The sequence below is a fragment of the Pholcus phalangioides genome, unplaced genomic scaffold (genome assembly GCF_987345545.1).
Source record: "Pholcus phalangioides strain wild (caught in Gottingen) unplaced genomic scaffold, Ppha-v1.0 ptg000004l_1, whole genome shotgun sequence".
Lineage (NCBI taxonomy): Eukaryota > Metazoa > Arthropoda > Arachnida > Araneae > Pholcidae > Pholcus > Pholcus phalangioides.
Genome location: NW_028301597.1, coordinates 11,659,064 through 11,674,983, shown reverse-complemented (window position 1 = coordinate 11,674,983; position 15,920 = coordinate 11,659,064). Strand labels below are relative to the sequence as shown.

The following is a 15,920-nucleotide window of genomic DNA, read 5'->3' as shown; positions in this document are numbered from 1 at the left end:
GATCCCTTGAGTGACATGTGGCACAGTTTTAGAGCACTGACGCGTTCACAAGTGCTGTTCTATAACACTCAAGTTATCCGCGGCCCATTCCCAAATTACTTAAGTTATCCGCGGCATAATCACGGATCACTTGTATGACGCGCGGCACAGAACCAGAGCACTTGGCTAAGTATTTAGAGATCACTAAAGTGGCTCTGTAGAAGACTCAATAGGGAGAATGTTAGTTCAGGTGCCCACAAACTAGCGAAAAGTTTTATTCGTTTTTGGCGCACCGAGTAAGATGCCATTAAGAATATTTCATATTTGTATAAAGGGTGGGTGCTGAAGTAAACATCATCCTAACACCCCTCTCCGTCATCAAATCGGAACACCTTCCCCACCATCGATGCTGACGTAATACTTACTCCAAAGATAAAGAAACCCTTTTAGCGTGCGGCTAATCGGCTCGTCCCCCCCCCCGTAAAGCCAGACGGGGCTCGGGCTCTGTCCCGTAAAGTCGGGTTTTCTATGCCGCGCGCAACGTGAATCACCCAGCGCGACACGCCATCCACTCACCAAGAAATGCACTGTTTCCTACAGAGCGCAATACGGCTCACGACAACGCTTTACGTCGGGCGTGATTGGCCAACCGATCTCCCAAACAGATTCGCTGTACAACTTTCTTGCTAAGTTTAAACGCAACTGACTTCAGCAATAGAGTCTGTCTATTCGAGTCTCTTTTAGCCTGTCTAGCCTCTCTCAGTCTGCCATCTTGTGAGCGCCACGGTATTTATAACCCGGATAGAAACTTCGAGAAAAAGAACATTCCACAAAATTCTGTTTCACAGTTTCCTAGTCGGAGGCACTACTGTATGGAGGGGCGGGGACTTTCTTGATTTTTCTCAGCACGCCCTGCCAGTTCTCCACCAATCGTGTCTTCGTGCGCTTAACCGAAAATGGTATCATCGATATTTCTGAACGCCATCTATCGTCTACAGATCGTAACAATATCATAACTTTGCAAATTTTCAATTCATTCAAATGATATTTATACTAAATATGCTAACATAAAAAAATGCAGATTATAACTATAAAAAAATTTAAACCGTTGCATTAAAAAATCAGATCACAAAAACATTTTAAAAATTTAATTTTTGATAATAAAAAACACAATGAATTAACCTTTGCATTTTCATTTAAAATGATGGGGGATTTTTTCAACAGCACTGTACATTGATGATTAATAGAATTCATGTCCTCGAGGAAATAGTATACCCTTCCGGATCCTTTTGTCATTGGAGAATTGACGGAAGCAATTATGTTACACAATGGAATAAAACATATATCTTCTTTAGAAGGCCAGTGAAAAGATCTAGAAGGGCCATTGGGATGTAAGAATTTAACTTTAACATCACCTTCATCTTCATTCATGTTAAGATAAAACTATACCAAAAAACCAATGATCATCATAAGTACATGCAATGTAGTTATGCACACTGACATGTGACATCTTCACTGATAGTTGTTTGTCTTGGAAATTAAAGATAGTACAAAAGTTTTCATCAAAACTTTTTATTTTTGTTCCAATGGCATCTTCTGATAGTGGTGTAAAGTGGTGAAAACTATGTGCCAGGGAATGCTTTTGCGTAACTCTAACTGCTTCTGGGCCTCTGCTTATCATTTCTTTGATAATCTGGAATTTAATGTTTTCAATTTTTGTTCTGCAAAACAAAATAAAATTCTCAGCTGAATCAATGGTATTTCCAGGACACATCTGAAAACTTCCTTTTTTAACTAAGCATTTTACAGTGATACCAATACCATCACAAGATTTGCCATGACTTGTGGCAAAAATTACTATTTGGCTGTTAACATGAATTCAGTTTTGTGATTACAGAGATTGATAAAATTTTTACAATTTTTATATTGGGCTGCACACATCACTCAAGTAATGAATGTTTTTTATGCTCGGAAATGTTTCTTTGATGTATTTTACAATTATTTTTTGCATTTCGTGTACAAAAGCAACATCATGCTCTAAATCACCTGATATTATGCAAAAACTTGAAATGACTAGATCTTCACCATTTGCTGCATGATTGTAAAGTACAGCTGGATGGAGTGAACAACTGTTGTGTGTCCAATGGCAACCTTCTGCTCCATCCTGGATGACAAATCAGTAAATTTCACTGAAGTTAAGTAAGACCATAGCCTCATCAGTTTTCAGATTAACCTTCTTTTCTTTTAAATATTTTGCTTAGGATTTGGTTATGAATGAGTGGGGTACAAGTACTTCAAGGCTTTTCATCAACTTTTCCAAGTACTCTTCTAAAGTCACAGTGACCTGAACTTGTTCAGTCCTATCAGTGGATATCCAAGAGTTATATGTGACTTGATCATCGGGATCCCATTCTTCAAATTTTTCTTTTGTGAAACATTTTAGACTTTCATTTGATGGACACTTGGAGCAATGGCAAAGCATACAATCACACTTATTTATAGAGCACACTAATTGAACAATCAGGTCATGATAAGTCTGTTCTATTGAGAAAGCATGGAGCAACAGTATTACATTCTGGTGAATGGTGCACACGCAAACAGAATGCGTACCAGAAGAACCTGCCAGCAAACACCATTTGGGTCGCAGCACGCAGAACTTTGATAAACCTATTTTTAGATCTGGATGTTTCAACTTATAAGCTGAATAAAGCTCATTTAGGTTTATCAATAAAAATAGTTTTTGTTTGAATACATTTTTTCCAATGCTCACTTTATCCTTTTGACCCTGGCATAATTCGTGAGCATTCATCACATTGGTAAAAGTCTATGACGGTATTTATTACATTTTTATCCAGGAAATGCCCTTTTCTAGGTTCAGGCAAAGCGATTATGCCCGTGTTTCTTATAAGCTCTTGTGCTTTTCACACAGCATATTCAGTGACATTGAACTCTTCACCGATTTTTCCTTGTTCCATGAAGCAGGGCCAGAGTTAAAATTTGCAGTTTTTCCCTTGTTGTGACGGTTGAATTGAGTCTTTTTTTAATCAACTCTATCATTTGCTTTCTGTTTAATAGCTTCATCAAGTGTACTTTGAAATTTAATTTCTGGCGATTCTTCAAAAACTTTAAAAACCTTTGATTTTAAAGTTTTACAGGCAGATTCAATTTTTCTCTTGGCATAGTTTGACTTGCACTGTAAAGCTACTTCATGAAGTTTAATTGGTGACTCTAATGTGTTTTGCAGAGATGAATTTATTTTTTCAAGTGTTTCTTGTTTAGAAATTGACATTTCCAAGTTACTTATCTCTACATCAATATCACTGTTGATCTCTTAACAGTATTCAGTTTCTTCATCTAATTAATTGATGTCTTTATTCACTTTATCCCTGCAAGCATGACATATTTTTTGCCCTGGAATAGATATTGTGCAATTATCCATTGCATTTATTTTCTGTAAAAAGTACAAGTTTACTATTCTTAAACCTTTTGTAATTTTTTTTCTTATGACATTTAAAAGGATTAAAGCATGCTTTCTGGTATGTTTCATACTTCTTTAAGAAAAGAAGCTCTATGATGCTCACACACAGTAGATAAAAAGTCCCTTTTTAAAGGGATTTATTTACATTTTACTGTTAAATACCAGTGAAATCGTTTTTGAAAAATGAAGCACTTTCATTTCTATCTCTTCGCTGAGTATTATATACATTGTTTATACCTCTCTGCATGTCCTAAAAATACACAAGACAACAGAATGCTATTGGGTAGCATCAGAATCACCAAACCTAGAATAGGCATATGTATCCAACTGCTTTGTAATGTAAACTGTTGTTTCACCTATACACAAAATGTGCACTATAATTTTGAATCATGACTGCTAGTTACTGTCCAAGACCATGAAAATCAAATACAAAATTATTTTTCCATCCAGACTGAAGTTTTTAATGACTACTCTACTTGTTGAACTCTCAAATTAAGCAAAGGGAAAGTTAATAAACAAAATGGTACACATACAACCCCCCAAATAACCTTGAAAATGATACAATTTCAGCTTTGGCAGAATCATTAATTGTAATCTATAACATTTTAACTATTTGGCAATATAATGATGATTCCCTGCTCAATTAAAACCAATTACACTAATTTTGTAGATAGGGTTTGGTAGAAAAAGTAGGACAACTAGAAAGTAGGCCATTTTACAAAAAAGTAAGAAAAGTAAGATGAGTGGGAGCCTTGAACAATGCTATCATAGTGCATTGACTGGTTTGAAATGTAAGAGGAGGTAAATGCAACACAGATCCTACTTCTGCATAAGATACAGAACATAGCCGCTCAGAAAGCTCGAGCCTCAAGCACACAGAAGGGGATGACAGATTATTTTGAAGTACTGTAATGCAGGTTCATGATATTACAATACATTTCTGTACATTACTCCTCTTACATAGAAGTTTATATTTTGATCAGTAAAATTAAATACAATATGTATGTATCATTCACTTTTAAAGGATTTCAGCAGTGAAACCACATTACTGTACACATGTATTAAGATATTTCTGTTATCTGTCTATTCAATTATCCATCACAGCCCTGGTCTGGATGGTGACGGTTAATCAAAGTTTTACTGTATCTGCAAATCTGGTTCATTATGTCAGCACACGTGCTGTCTAGATGAGTCAAAGTTTGAGTGAGGGTGTTCCCAATTTTTTGGCCACTGAGTGTATTTTCAAAGTATTAATATCAATCAAATACCATATCATAACCACAACTGGAAAAGTTCCATAGCAAGATGGCTAATAGAAATATATATATATATATATATTTATTTATATTTGCTTCTATTATATATATATATATATATATATATATATATATAGTAGAAGCAAACATAACTACAGATGTCAAAATTATAAATACAGCAACACAAAATTAAAGAAAAAATAAAGAAACATGGCTCAAATTCCATGATATTTTAATTAATAAATTAAAAAAACATTTATGTACTTAATACCTGCACTTCTCAAATTTGGCATCAACTCTGGCAAATCAGCATCACCTTCCTTGGTGACACTATATACGGAAGCACCACTTTCATTAATGATGCTGTTAAAAAAAAAACTACATAAGAAATTCATTAAATTCAAGCATTCAGATAATAGAGCAACAAGAGAAATTATTGCGTCATGAGAAAGGACCTGCTTGTTATCATCAAAGCCATCAAACATTTTGATCACTACCTCCAAGGCCAGAAATTTCTTTTTCATACAAAACACGTCTCATTGAGCTGGCTGTTCAACTTCAAGAACCCTGAGGGTCAAGTGGCTACATCGAACAGCTAGAGGAGTATGACATGGAGATTTATCACTGTAAGAACATGTAATGATTTACATGGGAATGCCGGCACCCTGTTGAGACCATGTCCGCGGAACTGTCATTATTACATCAAGACTGAAGAGAAGTACAAACCTGTGAACCCTATAGTGAGACAGATAACACCTCGTCTCAAGCAGAGTATGAAAAAATCACAATTAAAAAAAAAAAATCTGATTTTTTTAAATCAAAATTAACTGACTGCTTATTAACTAAAACAAATAATGTTTATCATTAAGAACGCATATTTTCATATCACCTGACTGCTTTTTTCTCTTAATCGCTCAAATTTAGTTAAGCAATAATGAATAAACAACAAACTATAAGCAAAAAATACAAACACCAAAAATCTTATGTTAATGTAACATAAAAGGTCATTGAGCCCAAATTAGTTTAATAGATAAACATTTTTTTTAAGAGAAAAGTGTTTTTATTCATGAACCCCCTCCCCCCCCCCCCCATTGAAGTGAATGAGTGGTGGTAATTCAGTATCATACATCTGGTGCAGACTCTCAATTCACTCAATGTAGAACCAAAGGGCCATTCCGCATCAACTAAATAAAACAAATTCTATTGGCAAGATTATTTCTAGCAAAATGAATGGATGTGTTTCTTGGCACTGACTTGTCTTCTGACTTGTATGATGTTAAATAGGTTACACATTTTTTCATTCTTTCAGAGATTTAATGAGTTTTGGTAAAAAAAGAGCAAAATGAGTTTTGGCAAAATTTTAATATGAAAAGTAAACTTTTGCCCATGTGTTGGTACAACATCTATTATTTTGAATCAGCAATTAGGGCAAGGCTTTACACAAAAAATTATTCCTCGGTTTTCTAATCATGAGAATCCTAGTGCCACATTGCAATGCAATGAATATAGTGAAGTTTAGCTCCCTATATTTTTCTTCAATGTTTTCCATGCCAAAATCTAGTAATAGGGCAGCTTTCTTTCTTCACTGCATCTAGAGATTAAGTTCAAGTCTATATTTACACCAAAAAAAGATCTTGTATACTTTTAATCACCAACTTTATCACATATAAGTAACATGCAAACCATAACCACCAACAACGACCAAGAACGGTACAGGCCATCACAACCCCCCCCCCCCGTTTCCCCTCCTGTCAGTGAGCACCAACAAAGACAGCCATTTTGGAAGACACCGCATTAGTTACAAGCTGAGAAAGCAGGCGATTTTAAAATAGTTGACGCCGAAGACAGCGTTAAGAGAAAAGGTAAACATTATTTAACTATTGTTATCGAACTAAAGGATAAATTTTCTAGCTGTGATCTTTGGCGGACCCTTAGGTCAGGTTAAAATGGGCCCCTCTGTAGTGAATTTACAGTATGAAAAAAAAGGTAAATGAGGGTTATCACGGTGCTTGAGCCGTAAGTGCCGGAACCTGGGAGCTGAGGCTATTTGAGCTCCTATGGTCCACATCCTGGGGTAAGGCCCTTAGACTAAGATCTCCTTGGGCCCTTCTGTATTCATAGCATGGAAAAATCGAAAATCATAGTATTTGTCCAGGGCCCTGTCAGCCCCTTCCTTGTGAGCCATTTTGAGCTCTCCCTATAAATTTTGTGCTGAGCCCCCCAACCCATATATTCGTGTGTATATATACACAATGCCACACACCATTCCTCATTTGCCTCAATGCCCCAGCCTATTTACAGACCCAATTATGCACTTTTTTGCATCCTAAGCCTCACCCATGGGATATCAGGGCAGGGGTTTTTATGTTGTTCTATGAAGTAAATTTTTGTATAAGATTATGTATATTTTATATGAATTATATTTTTATGTAAAAATTGAACAATTATTGAATTTTGTCATGACAGAGAATTCAATCATTGTGTCCTCCCTTTCCCCGAATGCAAGGGGACATGCTTAAAATTGTTTAAAGTATGTACATAATAGATCAAATATGAACATGGAAATTTATTATTTGAAATCTGTATACTATATACCTATTTGAAATTTTACATGCTATGAGTTAAACTTGACTGAAATTGATTTAAATCAGTCATTTTTTTTTAATTCAGTTGATTTAAATCACTACAACCCTTTGTCACACACTCACCTGATTTCTTGCTCTCTCTAGATCACTCCCATATTCACACACCCTCTAAATCACTTTTTATGTTACTCCTAAGCCTGCACACTATTACTGTCACTCATGGGCTTGCACGCTCTTTTTGCTGCGGAGTCACTTAGTTCTATGATCACTTGGTAGAAGTGTGGATTAATGGTTTAGCCACCCTTCTCCCAGTTGACTACTTGACCAGTCATTCCTTAAATTTTCAGCCCCTTTGAAATTTTCGCCCTGAGCTGTAGCCTGCTTAGCCTCTTTGTGAATACGCCACTGGGGGTACCTTACCAAAGATTTTTGTCTAGGGGCCATCTTCAGGATGTAAAGAGGGGTATGCCCACTTGGTGATGGTGAAAATATTTATTAGCCCATTAACTATATATAAATCATAGCCTCTGATATACTAAGCTGGACCCAAAGTCTCTAAAAGCAGGTTTTTTATGTGATTCTGTGAGTATATTTTTAATGTAAGTGATCAGGATTACATTCTTTGTCAGCTCCCCTTCCCACTCTACATGCAAGGGACTATGATTCAAATTGTTCAAAATATGTATGTGAAATATTAATAAGCAAATGTATAATTTGAAATTTTTATACCATATGTACCTATTTGAAATTTTTCTAGGAGTTAAACATGACAGTGAAACTTCGATACAATGAAAATAATTGCCTATATAATGATACTACTCTACTGTCGTCTCTCACTATTCCACCAATAAATCGTGTGCAACGGTAAGTATTTTTTTCTTTCTTTGAATTGGAATTTTACCTTTTATGATATTTTATTATTTTAAATAAAAGTTTTAATTCTAAATAAATTGACACAATTAGAAATGTGATTGATAACCTTTCCATATAATCAGTTATAAACTGATCAGACATTGTGTCTTGGATTACACTAATCACAATCATGCGATAAGCGATTGTTATACTTGATTAGAATCAGAAAAAAAAGGAATCAATGTGCTCTAATCTGTTGGAAACTGATGTTCAACTACCACGGGTGCAAATGTGGTTAAAATGGTAAACTTGTATAATACAACCTTGAAAAATTTAGAGTGAAAATTAATTATCAAATAATATTTTTAGTGTAGACATTTCCTACAATAATGATGGTACTTTTGTATAATTCATAATATAGGTTCATAATATAATTTGGATGTACAGTATATATGAAGTTCATGCACTGAATGATTAACCTCTGATTGTGATTGTGTAGCTGATTGCTATACAGGGTTGTCAAGAAGGAAATATTGCTGAGCTGGAATATCCCTCATATCATATATATGGCCTTGCTGTGTTTTAATAATCTATGTCTTTACATTTATTTCATAAAACCTTGACGTAAAAAGTCCAAGCATACATCTCCATACACAACTAACAAAAATAAAAAAAATTTGAATTCTACACAAAATGTTTTCAAAGTGGTGCATTTGTTTGTAGTTTATGTGTACAATTACAGACTATTTATATAATTTACAATAAAATAAGTATTAAGAAGACACCAACAACCAGACCACCAAGAATAAGGCATGAAAAATACAAAAATTTGTACTTTTAGTGTATTTGCCTTATTCATTGGTGTCGTCTTAATATTCTTGGGTAAAGAGTTGATCAACTCTTCCAAATAAAAAAAGTACAACATTTGAATATTTATTAAAACCCAGTTAGTTAGGTCACAAATAAATAAGATTGAATTTTATGTGGAACTTCTATAAGCTTTTTTTTTAATTTTTTAATTTTTATAAGCAATTTCTTCATGCAGAGTTTGTTGCCATTGCAGAGTATCGGTCTCTCCAAATTTCTTAAAAGCATTATAGGTGCTCCGACTTTGAGGGTCAAGTTGTATGGTGACATACCCGGAATATCCAAAGAGTTCAGAAATTCTGCAGGATACAGAACTGTCTGCGCTGTGTCTGTGACAGTGTCAACCGATTTGTAAGATGTGGAGTCTCCCGGACTAATTTTTAGGATTTTTCCGTTGATCTTGTTCACACTGTCATTTTTCGATGCCAGAATCGCTTTCTCCGAAAGCCACTCATGGTTTTGGTGATTTTGTTGAATGTTTGGGAAGTTCTTGAACTGAGTTTATAAATGTATATATAAGAACTGGCAAAATCCATTAGGGAACGTTATCAGTCCAGTGCTTGGGTCTACGGGAATTCTTCCATTTCCAAGTTCGATCAACTGAAGTGAAAATGATAGCAGTGTTGAGTCATTTTGCAGTTGAACTCGCATGTTGGTAGATAATGATAGTTTTTTAACTTCGTGCCAGAGCGTTGATGATTTGAGGCAAGCATTGAGTTCATCAGCTGGCGTTGAACATTTTTATTCTAAGTTTTGTCGTCGTAGTTGTTGCACTCTGTTGTTAGTAACGTCATATGTCCAGCTTGTGCAGCGAATATTATTCAAACGCCTTTTAAGCATTTCTTAAATTGAAACTATACCTTTACGATAGGCGGTTGATGAGATAAAGGCTGCATTAGCACTTACAGTACACCCTGTATATAGGCTAGCAGAAATACCCGGTGCTTTCCTGGTTTTCTTCAATTACTGGGAGGATTGGAAAAGTGAAAAACCGTTATAAAGGAATAAACTGTTATAATAACAGAATTAAAGGTGTGACAAACCATTGTAAAGACATATATACACATCTGAAAAGCATTGTTGGAAACCATGGTAACCAAAGTAAACGTTCCAAAAGTAATTGTTGAGGCTCCAAAACTATTGTTGCCCGACAGTATTTCGCCCATTTCGGGCATTTGCCCAGCTCTGACGAACTTTTAAAGTAGCCTACGGTTCAATCCCGGACCTGTTTGGTATATATGCAAAATCTGGCGACGATCTGTCTAAAACTGAAGATTTGTATAAAGAACATACATACATACATACTTTCACATTTATATATAAGATTTTTCATTGTATATTATGATCCACCGTTCTCGAGTGTTGATTATATGAAAAAAAAATTCCACCACACACACACCCGTCCTTCGTGTACGCTTCGATATCTCTGAGTTGTGAAGCGGGGCGTTAATCATGCATGGGGTTCCCCCCTGATGAAAACCCACTGCATAGGTTCTATATTTCACTGTCATAAAATTCAGTTTCTTATTTCTTAAAATAATTCTTTTTTGTGCGTGTATATATACATATAAATATATCATTTGTTATAATTGTACCAGGGTTGGAAAGTTTTTGCCACAGTGGAAAAAAACGTGGTTAAAATCCAAACACCGGCAAAAATAGTTTTTGCCAGTGGCAAAAATTCATAGAATAAAAAAATTAGATTTACCTGTTTTGAATTTTGTGAATAAATAGTTATAAAGGTTTACGCTTTTTAATTTTTGATAACAAATCTAGATGCATATTTTATTAGGATTATAGATGTGAGGTGAGAATCAGAATATTCTCCTGGATGTAAAAATTGGAGAATAAACGAGAATATTAATTTTTCTTTTAAATAATTTAAATTTTTTTACTAATTTTGTTGATATAGTGAAATCATAGGCGGAGATAGACTTGCAGGCCTAGAAGTGAAAATTTGAAAAAAAGAGTAGGAAAAATAGGAAAACCATTGACAAAAAATAAGAGGAAAAAAAAACTGAATTCCCAAATTATCGTGGCATTTAAAAATACGCCATTGAGATTCACACCTTATATATTTTAATTATAGTATTATCTATAGATATTTCAAGAAACTCAAGTTCTAATAAATTTAAAAATCTTTCATTTCCACAGAATGTGGAATCAAAAACAATGTAAAAAGCAAAACTAAAAAGAAATTAATAAAATTTCTACTGTTACTTGAAAAGTCCAATTAATGATTGTGATCCGTTTTTTCCCGTGCTTTTCGAAGAAAGAAAAAACTGTCTAGGTGCCAGAGAAATGTAGCACATGCATGCATACCCCATTGCCCACGGGCGGAATGTGGCCCATGGGCAACACATTCCAGATCATTCAAGAGAACCTGCAGCACAGTTTCAGTTCATTCAAGTGGCTCGTGTCACAGTTCCAGATTACTCAAGTTACCCAAGCTGCTGTTCCACTTCACTTAAGTGACCTGTGGCACATTCCTAGATCACTAGAGTAACCTGCGATATTGTTCATCTATACTTAAGTGACTCACGGCAGAGTTCTAGACCACTCCAAGTGACCCGTGTACATTTATACATCATTCAAATGACCCGTGTACATTTACACATCATTCAAATGACCTGTGTACATTTACACATCATTCAAATGACCCGTATACATTTACACGTCATTCAAGAAGCCCGCGGCACATTCTCTGATGAGTAAATATGTCACAGCATATTTACAGATCATCGCGGCACAGTTCCAGAGCACTCAATTGACCCATGAAACTTTTAAAGATCACTCAAGTAACCTGCGGCACATTTCTAGATCATTTAGGTGGTCCGCAGAAAATTTACAGATCACTGCGGCACAGTTCCAGAGTACTCAATTGACCCAGAAATATTTACAGGTCAGCTTCAGTGACCGGCAACACATTTCAAAATCAATGAAATAGCCCACACTACTGAATGTTGAACACCCTTGATGTAACACTTCCTGGAGTTACACTATATCCGAAGGATACAATGATTAGAATGGCCTGCATATGTTCATGAATGTCTGGTTTTTTTCCAAAGACACACATTTTCTTAAAACACACCTTTCTGACCTGTGACTGTGACCCTTGGAGTTAACTCATGTGGTCCAGCACAAATAACAAAACCACTCAAGTGACTCACGAACGATCATCAAATCATTTAAGTGGGACACATTTCACAAATTACTTCAGTGGTTTGTGGCACATTTCCAGATATAAGGGGCCATTCAAGTATTACGTACGCAAATTTTTAGCCATTTTTAACCCCTTCCCCTCCCCCTTGTCTGCAAAATGCTGACCCCCCCCCCCTCCCCCCTTGTTAGCAAAATTTCGTCATCAGCTCTGCACCTATGAATCCTAACTCATATTTTCATAAAGGTTGGTTGATGACGTAAGCATTATCCAACCCCCCCCCCTTGTCATCAAAAGTCAGCAAATCGGAAACCCCCTCCCCTCCATCGATGATGACGTAATACTGCTGAGACCATTATCAAAATACCATCGGCAAAGGCCTGTATGTTGACATCTTTTCCCAGGTTGATTTTTAAAAGTTACTTGATAGCCAAATTCCATAATGTCAGCCCTAGGACCGACCCCTGAGGCACTTCAGTGTTGTATTTATGTATTTTTCCATTAACATTAACGATAGATCTGTCCATCAGATAACTATGGAGAATTCTGTTGATATATGCTAGAATGTCAATCCTTGATATAATGTGTTTAAGAGGAGTTATCTTCAATGCATTGAATGCATTAATTATATCAAGTGATATTAGACAAACTATTCGATCTTGCCTGAAGTTGCTTTTGACTATATCTTTGAAATTTTGGAGGGCGTCAATAGCTCCTTTTCCTTTTCGGAACCCATATTGATTCTGCTGAAATATTCCGTTCTTTCGTATATAAAATTCCAACCAGTTACCTATACATTTCTCAAATATCTTGCCGATATCTGTTAAAAGGCAAATAGGCCTAAAATTAAAAACTTTTTCCTGGCCTGTGTTTATCTTTGGGATATATACAGCTTTTCCTTCTTTCCATAGTTGTGGAATATTCCTTTCTGTACGATATTGTTAAATAATGAAATAATGAGGTCAGGTTTTTTCCTGTATAATAATTTCCATATTGATTTCGTAATGCCGTCTGGACCTGGTGCTGTGTCTTTTCCTATATCGTTGAAGATTATATTGATTTCTTGCACTCCGATGGGTTTATACCAAATCCGCTTGTAAGTTAAGAGTACCCATTCAATGTTAAAGAAAGGCAGCGGAATTGATAGCAGCGCCATCTGAAGTTTGATGTGTTAAACTTGTCAATTGATCACGTGGCTCCCAAGCTTCTCATCCCCCTTCCCTTGATCGCGTTATTCCGATTTCAACCTTGATTTATTTTTCATTCTATTGCTACGGAACCTAAAAATCTTAATTCCCACTAAAGCGTAAATTTTTTACTTCTTTATAGGAGACGTACTTGTGCATAAAAATATAAATCACTGAGTAACAATAACAATGTTATCGACACTTCAACAGCTAAATCTGTACTTGTGAACACCCGTCTTCGTGCCATTTTACACCCATCAAATGCACGTGGACTAATTCAATAAATATAATTTTAGTTGGCCCTCAGAAGCCCAGTTTTTATAATTTTAAAGATGAACAATTTGCCAAAATAACCACGAGCAATAGCTAACCAACCTAACCGAGAGTCTTCACGTGAGTAAGTAAACAAAATGTCGCCATAATGGGGAAATGCATTATGGGAAATGACTTTTCTACCCGATGCTAGCAGCCAATCACAGGCCAGCAGGCCCCCATCTAAACAGAGAGGGCGCTGATACCGTTTGGCTGCCAGTTTAACAATAGGACTGTTTACGCTTACTCTTAATGCAGCTTTGGTTTATAGTGTTCAGAGTCTTGTACAGAATCTGTCTGAGGATTTTCATTCTCATCTTCCATTTGGTTTATGAAGTAATGAGAATTCAGCTCGTCAATAAGATCCGCTATGCTGTCAACTGTTCTTCCTGTAGGTAGCACCGCCTTCTTATATATCCTAGGTAACGGTTTCTTGTACATCAGTATTCCATATCCTTAGGAATACAGGTTACTTTTGGTTATATTTCCGATGTATTTTTTAAACGAATTATTTTTAGTTTCTTTGATCAGTTTCTTGTATTCGTTGTATTCTGTTTTATAGAGAAGCAGAAGTCGGTTCCTTTCTTCCACGTTTTTAATCTTTTGATATCTTTTACGCAGGGCTCATACTTCTTTGTATTTACAAATTGCTGCTCCACCATGGAGTTTGTTTATTCTTGTTTATTTTTTTTGTTGTAGATGATTGACATGTTTTAATAATTGCTGTATGCATGTTTTGTACGTATTGTTCAAGATCAGCATCATCTCCCACTCCTATATGTTGCTCCCACATATGTTCGATTTTTTGCATGAAGACTTGATTATTAATATTCTTTTGACTGAAGTACTTCGTTATAACTCTTTTTGGAGTCTTTTGTTGGTATTCAAAAAGTAGTAGTCTGTGGTCGCTGAGAGCGTACACCTATCGCTGACTCTCCAGTTTTGAATGAGTTCGTGTTGTCCTTTGACAAGTGTCAAATCAATCCAAGATTCCCCTCTTGTTGAAGAAAATGTAGCAATGTCATGGGGATTGTTGGCACAAATAATGTCATTCCTATTTATGAATTCCATTAATTTCCTTCCTCTTGCACAAGATATTCTTGGCCCCATATTCTATTTTTTGCATTGAAGTCCCCAATTATTATAGTAAATTTATCCTTGTTTCCATCTAGAATTTTTTGTAATTCTTGTGTGTGTTCTTCTAAGTCTTCTGTTGGGGAGCAGTAGGCGAAATGAATATAATCTGGTCATTATTAATTGTAATCAGTGCAGCTGTTGCATTTCTATTTTTATACAATTCCATTACTTTCATTTGTGAATTTGTTATCCATATTGATGCTCTTGGCTCTTGTGAAGCATTTATTAGTCTACTATTTTGTGGAAATCCGCCGATTTCTCCTCGTAAATGATATGGTTCACTGATTCCAATTACATCTATTTTTTCGTTGATTGCGTCTGAACTGAGCTGTGTTGTAGCATCGTAAGAGTTATGGAGATTTATCTGCGCAAATTTTATTATCCCCCATTGTATCGATATTTAAATTATTTTATTTAATTGAAGCTTGCTGTGTTGTCTTAAGTGTGAGGGCCATGTGTGTTCAATATTTGCGGAAACAATTACAAATTTATGCTTATAACAAATTTTTATTTCTGAATCTGGGGTGTCCCGCTCCGAAAATTCACTCCTTGCAACAAACCACTTTTCTGAGTGTGACACCATTTTATCATCAGTCAGACCTAGGTATAACGTCAGACTTGAGGACTGAATAAATATGACTTCATTAACGGGGTGATTTACCAACGAGTAAACGTTTTGCCAGTTAAGCTAGCAGGACGTTAAGAAACTGACATTATAGGCATGTTGACGTTAAGAGTGGTTGAAGTTATACCATGGTCTTACTGTATATGAATGATTCCCATAGGGTGAGCCACATGGCTCTCCCATGAAGGAAGGTCCCACACAGCTCCTGGTTCAAGTCTCGGGAGGAATTTTTTTCCAGTTTTTCACCATATAAATTCACAACAAATGGGGGGGGGAGATTGGGAAATCCTGCCCCGATACCCACAAAACATCCCAATCCAGAAGCCTTGTTCGATGACCTGGGGGCCCATTGCTGAGAGATACTTTGAGATAAATTATATTGAATGTACAGAGTATATTTTACTGTAACATTTTTATAGGCTGTGATTCCCAATGTGTTTGTTGCAGCACTTTCTGGGTGCTGCGGACAGGGCCGTAACTAA

At 35.8% G+C, this 15,920-nt stretch overlaps 1 protein-coding gene across 12 annotated transcripts in view; it reads right to left on the bottom strand.

The window, feature by feature from the left end:
- The window catches only part of LOC149086538 (S1 RNA-binding domain-containing protein 1), a 542,948-nt gene that overhangs the window by 189,924 nt on the left and 337,104 nt on the right, over positions 1–15,920 (bottom strand). For all 12 annotated transcript variants that reach the window (XM_089256006.1, XM_089256010.1, XM_089256008.1 and 9 more), the window contains one exon: positions 4,985–5,076. In XM_089256006.1, the coding sequence (XP_089112132.1) occupies positions 4,985–5,076 (92 nt within the window). The remainder of the gene's footprint in view (positions 1–4,984; positions 5,077–15,920) is intronic.